Raw genomic sequence first — 4,834 nt, forward strand, 5'->3', positions numbered from 1 at the left:
GGGGCACATGTTTCCTTTGTCTCCTGCGAAGGCGGAGAGGGGGGGAGACCCACGCCTGAGGTCCCATTTTCTCCCCGCAGTGGCATGGCAGAGAGGAACGCCAACTTTGAGGCATTGCCGGAGGACTGGCGAGCGCGGCTGAAGCGGAGGAAAACCGCGTCAAGCACATGAGCCGTGCTGCGCGCTTTTTTTTGTTTTGTTTTGTTTTTTGGTTGGTTTTTTTTTACAGATGTACAGTTCAGAGCCCTTCACTTGACCATTGTCCAATAAATTGTAGCAGTTTGGGATGTGCTGTCTGGTTGAGTGGGGGCTCTCCCAGTCCCTGCCATGGCCACAGGAGGCCGTTTGGGGCTGGTGGGCTGATGCCAGTGTGGCCCTTTGTGGCCCTGCTGTCCTGGGTGTCTGCCAGGATGGCGAAAGCCCTCTGGCTCGTTTCCCAGCTCTGCTCTGGGACCGCCCTGTCCCTCCCCGCCGGTTGCTCAGCAACCGCGTCCTGGCTCTGACTGCGACTGGAGAAGGGTCCTGCCAGACCTCTGGCGGCCATGCGGCCCTCGGCGCACCCCCCTGCCCACCTTGGGGAGCGGGGGCTGGGGGGCTTTGATGGGGGGCTGCTCCCCGAGCCCTACGACAGCTTCATGCGCAGCCACCTGCGCTATTACGGCTATTTCCAAGGTGAGCCCTGGCTACAGGGACGTGGCACACCCCAGTGCCCCCCTGGCCCCTCTGGGCTGCAGCACTGCTCTCCCCAAGGCCAGAAGATTAGGGGACAGAAGACCCCTGCGGCCCCGGGGGCCCCCTCCGAGCAGCACCCTGACAGCAGCGGCCTGTGGGGTCCTGGGCAGGAGTTGAGCCGTGAGTGAAACCCTGTAGCCCCCGCTCCAGCACCAGAAGCACGGGGTGGGGGAGCCTCCCCCTGCTTTGGGGTGGTGGGTGCTTTTGGGGGGTGTCCCCACCCCAGCTTGACCTCTCCTGCATCTCGGTTGGAGGCAGGAGTGCACCCGAACCCCCCCGCAGCCCCTCCCAGTCTTGCTGGGGGGCTGGACCCAGCCCCCCGCCAGCGCACACCGGCCTCCTTGGCACGGCACCTCGGGTCCCCAGGGGAGCCACGGGGTCTCTTCGCCCTCCCCTCGGCACGGGGCCCCCCACCTGCTCCCCGCTGGCCCATCGAGTGTGAGGTCATCAAGGAGACGATGGAGCACATCGGTGAGGGAGCGCTCCGGCTGGCCCCCCGTCTGCCCCCTGCGCCAGCCTCCCACCCTGCCCATAGCACCCATTTGTTCCTCCCCTGCATAGAGTGGGTTCCCCCAGAACCAGAGCCCTTCTGCCAGCCCATGGGTCCTGAGCAAGCCCCGGCCCCCCTCAGCGAGGAGCTGGGCACCGTCGTCTACCACCTTCACCCAGGTAGCAGGGAGCGGGCAGCACCCCTGGGTGCCCCCTCGGCCTCCCAGAACCCCATCGCCGTCCCTCTGGGCTTCCCCCTGCAGCGCCCCGAGGCTCCTGCTTCACCCGTGCTCGGGTTGGGGGGGCCCCAGGGCCCCTCTCCTCACCAGCAGCCCCCTTGGAGGGTCCCCAGGACACGACACTGCTCTTCGAATCACGCTTTGAGAGCGGCAATCTCCAAAAAGCTGTCAAGGTGTAAGAAAGGGGCCAGGGAGGGGGGGACAAGGCAGGGGGGCAGCAGTGAGGGAGGCCAGGAGCCGGAGCGTGGCATGTCCCACTGTGCAGGGGCCCCTACGAGTACGTGCTGACGCTGCGGCCAGACCTGTACACCGCCAAGCACACCCAGTGGTTTTATTTCCGCATCCAAAACACCCGGCGAGAACCTCTCTACCGCTTCACCATCACCAACCTGGCGAAGCCCAAGAGCCTCTATGGCGAGGGTATGCGCCCACTGCTCTACTCCCAGCAGGACGCCCAGAGTTGCGGTGTTGGCTGGCGCCGTGTCGGCACCAACATCCACTACTACCAGGGTGGTGGCGGTGGGGAGGAACCGGCTGCCTTCTGCCTTTCCTGGACGACACGTTTCCCCCACGACGGCGATACCTGCTTCTTTGCTCACTCCTACCCCTACACCTACTCCGACCTGCAGCGCTACCTGCAGGCGCTGGCGGGCGACCCGGCACGCTCACGGTACTGTGAGGTGCGAGCACTGTGCCGCAGCTTGGCCGGCAACACCATCTACTTGCTGACCATCACCAGTCCGGCCGGCGTGGCGGCGACCAAGCGGGTGGTGGTGCTGAGCGCCCGTGTGCACCCCGGGGAGAGCGGCGGCTCCTGGGCTATGCGGGGTTTCCTCGATTTCCTCCTCAGCACCCACCCTGACGCCCGGCTCCTGCGCCAGCTCTTTGTCTTCAAGGTGGTACCCATGCTCAACCCCGATGGGGTGGTGGTGGGCAACTCCCGCTGCTCCTTGGCGGGCCGTGACCCCAACAGGGCTTATGGCACAGCGCTCCGCAGCTCCTTCCCCGGCGTGTGGCACCTGCGGGCCATGGTTGAGAGGTGAGGTGGCGGGGGGTGACGGGGAGCTGGCAGGACAGTGCCACTCCCACGGTGGTGCCAGTGGCCTTATCCTGATGCACACAGGATGCTGGCTGAGCGGGAGGTGGTGCTGTACTGCGACTTCCATGGGCACAGCCGGAAGAACAACATCTTCATGTACGGCTGTGATGGTGGCCAGGCTGGTCTGCGGCTGCACCAGCGCATCTTCCCCCTGATGCTGAGCAAAAACGCCCCCGACAAGGTGGGACGCTCGGAGCTGGGGAACGGTGTCCTCGCCACGCTTCACGGTGACACTGGATAGCGATGCGGGATGTCCTGGTGGGGGGATGTGCTGACCCAGGGCCGGCCCCAGTTCTCCTTCCCCAGCTGCAAGTTTAAAGTGCAGAAGAGCAAAGCGGGGACGGGCAGGGTCGTCATGTGGCGCATGGGTGTCTCCAACAGCTACACACTGGAGGCAGCTTTTGGAGGCTCCACGCTGGGTGAGGCACTGCCACTGGCCAGGGATGCTGGTGTCGGGGGTGCTGGTGGGCGGGCGGTTCCCGCGTTAGGAAGCTGCCCCTTGTTTCGTTGTCCCTTGTCCCCTCCAGGTGGGAGGAACTCACACTTCACTGTGGAAGATCTCAAGGCGCTAGGCTACCACCTCTGTGACACCCTGCTCGACTTCTGCGACCCCGATCCAGCCAAGGTGGGCTGGCAGCCTGGAACCGCAGCACCCAGGCCAGTCCTGGTGCTGTAGGGAGGCTGCGGTGACGCTGGCTCCATCCCGCAGTTCCAGCAGTGCCTGGTGGAGGTGGACGCGCTGCTGCGGCAGCGGCTGGGCCGGGAGCCGGGATCTGGCGGCAGCTGGAGCGACATCTCCCCTTCAGAGCTTGAGTCCAGGTACGGCCCAGCCACGCTGTCCCACTGACCCTGCAAGCACCAGTGGGGGCTGCAGGTGGTTGTCTCCTCCACACAGCACCAGTGGCTCAGACAGCTCTGTATCTGATGGGCCCCCGGCTCCCATCTGCGGCCCGGCCCAGCCGGTGAGTCCCTGGGTGCCGCCACTTTTGGGACAAAAGGGACGAAGCTCCAGGGAGGTGCGAGGTGTCAGAGGTGCAGACACCCTGGCACCGTTTTGCCATCCGGCACAGCTGGAGCAATGGAGGAGGAAGCGGCTGCGGAGCCGGAGAGTGAGAAACACCCTGCGCCAGACAAACACTCCCTGCAAGAGCCGTGCCCGTGTCCCGGTAAGCCTGGGCCCACCAGCACGGTCCACCCTGTCTCAGAGGGGACAGTCCTGCAGGGACACTTGTCTCCAGTGCTGTCCCAGCAGGTATAACCCCTCTTCTGTGACCCTTAAGCCACCTGTCCCTGGCACCCCGAGGGGAAGCAGCGCAGCAGGAGAGAAGCCTGGAGCTGGCTCTGGTGTGACCTTTCCCTGTGCAGCACGAGAGGGAGATGGCCACCACACCACCATGGTGGTATCTCAGCCAGACAGTGGCACAAGTGCAGCATCACGCTGCCGGCCACTGCTGAGCACCCACCATCCCCATGTCACCGGTGCCTCCTCACAGGATACAGCCCCGGGAGCTGAAATGGGGCTGTTGCAGCAGCAGCGCAAGCAGAAGGGAGGGCAGGCAGCTGCTGCCCGCGGCCACAAGGCCCGGCCCCCCCTCACCGGCCCCGGCAGGGCCTGGCCTTCCGCCACTGCTGCACGCTGCTGCGCCTGTGCTCGAGATTAAAGGTGGTGCTGTGGCCAAGCCTCTGCGTGGTGACGCCTGTTTTCATTGTGCTGTCCCCACCCAGGGGCTTCCCTGTTGCCCACAGCCCTACAGCCTGCCGCCACCCAGGCCCTGCCGCCACGGCGGTGCCTCAGGCCCTGCAGGCTCCCTCACCATGGTGTTATGTCAGGCCCTGTCGCCATGACATCACCTCGGGCCTGCAGGCTGCAGAGAGGCCTCAGGCCCCACGGGTGCTCCAGGCCCCGTTGCCATGGTGACGCCTCAGGCCTCGTCACCACCGTGACGGACACTCTCCCCCCACACACCCCCCAGCCCCTTCGTCGCTGCGGCGACCCCGCGGGGACACACCCTCCTGGCCGGAAGTGGCCTGAGGGCGCGCCGGAAGTACCGGCGGAAGCGGCGGCGGTGTCGGTGTCCTTCTGGGCCGTGACGCCGGGGCGGCACCATGGCGGACGCGGCCTCGCAGGTGCTGCTGGGCTCGGGGCTGACCGTGCTCTCGCAGCCCCTCATGTACGTGAAGGTGCTGGTGCAGGTAAGGGGGGAGGGGCCTGTAACGGGGAGCTGCGGGGTGGGGCGGCACCGGGCGCGGTACCGGCTGCAGGCTGCCTGTTCCC

The 4,834-nt window shown here is 66.1% G+C and overlaps 3 protein-coding genes across 3 annotated transcripts in view; all 3 read left to right on the plus strand.

The window, feature by feature from the left end:
- Positions 1–171, plus strand: part of FNBP4 (formin binding protein 4) — a gene marked incomplete at its 5' end in the record, with an annotated part of 10,771 nt that extends 10,600 nt beyond the window's left edge. The window contains one exon of the mRNA XM_026850144.1: positions 81–171. Coding sequence (XP_026705945.1) covers positions 81–171 — 91 coding nt within the window. The remainder of the gene's footprint in view (positions 1–80) is intronic.
- Positions 115–4,524, plus strand: AGBL2 (ATP/GTP binding protein like 2). Its single transcript, XM_026850325.1, has 10 exons — positions 115–852; positions 991–1,203; positions 1,294–1,401; positions 1,485–1,635; positions 1,726–2,499; positions 2,584–2,740; positions 2,852–2,978; positions 3,087–3,184; positions 3,269–3,378; positions 3,455–4,524. Exons 1-10 carry the CDS (start codon positions 543–545, stop codon positions 4,218–4,220), a joined length of 2,814 nt encoding a protein of 937 aa, XP_026706126.1. The 5' UTR covers positions 115–542; the 3' UTR covers positions 4,221–4,524.
- A 66-nt stretch (positions 4,525–4,590) lies between these two features.
- The window catches only part of MTCH2 (mitochondrial carrier 2), a 1,617-nt gene continuing 1,373 nt past the window's right edge, over positions 4,591–4,834 (plus strand). Inside the window, exon 1 of the mRNA XM_026850145.1 lies at positions 4,591–4,808. Within this exon, the coding sequence (XP_026705946.1) occupies positions 4,666–4,808 (143 nt within the window). The 5' untranslated portion in view covers positions 4,591–4,665. The remainder of the gene's footprint in view (positions 4,809–4,834) is intronic.

Source organism: Athene cunicularia (assembly GCF_003259725.1).
Source record: "Athene cunicularia isolate RWA chromosome 5 unlocalized genomic scaffold, athCun1 chr5_part2, whole genome shotgun sequence".
Classification (NCBI taxonomy): domain Eukaryota; kingdom Metazoa; phylum Chordata; class Aves; order Strigiformes; family Strigidae; genus Athene; species Athene cunicularia.

What these genes read in the sequence shown, in the direction of transcription:
- AGBL2 (XM_026850325.1), top strand. Translation starts at nt 543, where the DNA reads ATGCGGCCCTCGGCGCACCCCCCTGCCCACCTTGGGGAGCGGGGGCTG. An exon ending in CTCCAAAAAGCTGTCAAGGT is followed by an intron (nt 1,636 to 1,725) that starts GTAAGAAAGGGG and finishes CCCACTGTGCAG; the next exon opens with GGGCCCCTACGAGTACGTGC. An exon ending in GCAAAAACGCCCCCGACAAG is followed by an intron (nt 2,741 to 2,851) that starts GTGGGACGCTCG and finishes GGCCGGCCCCAG; the next exon opens with TTCTCCTTCCCCAGCTGCAA.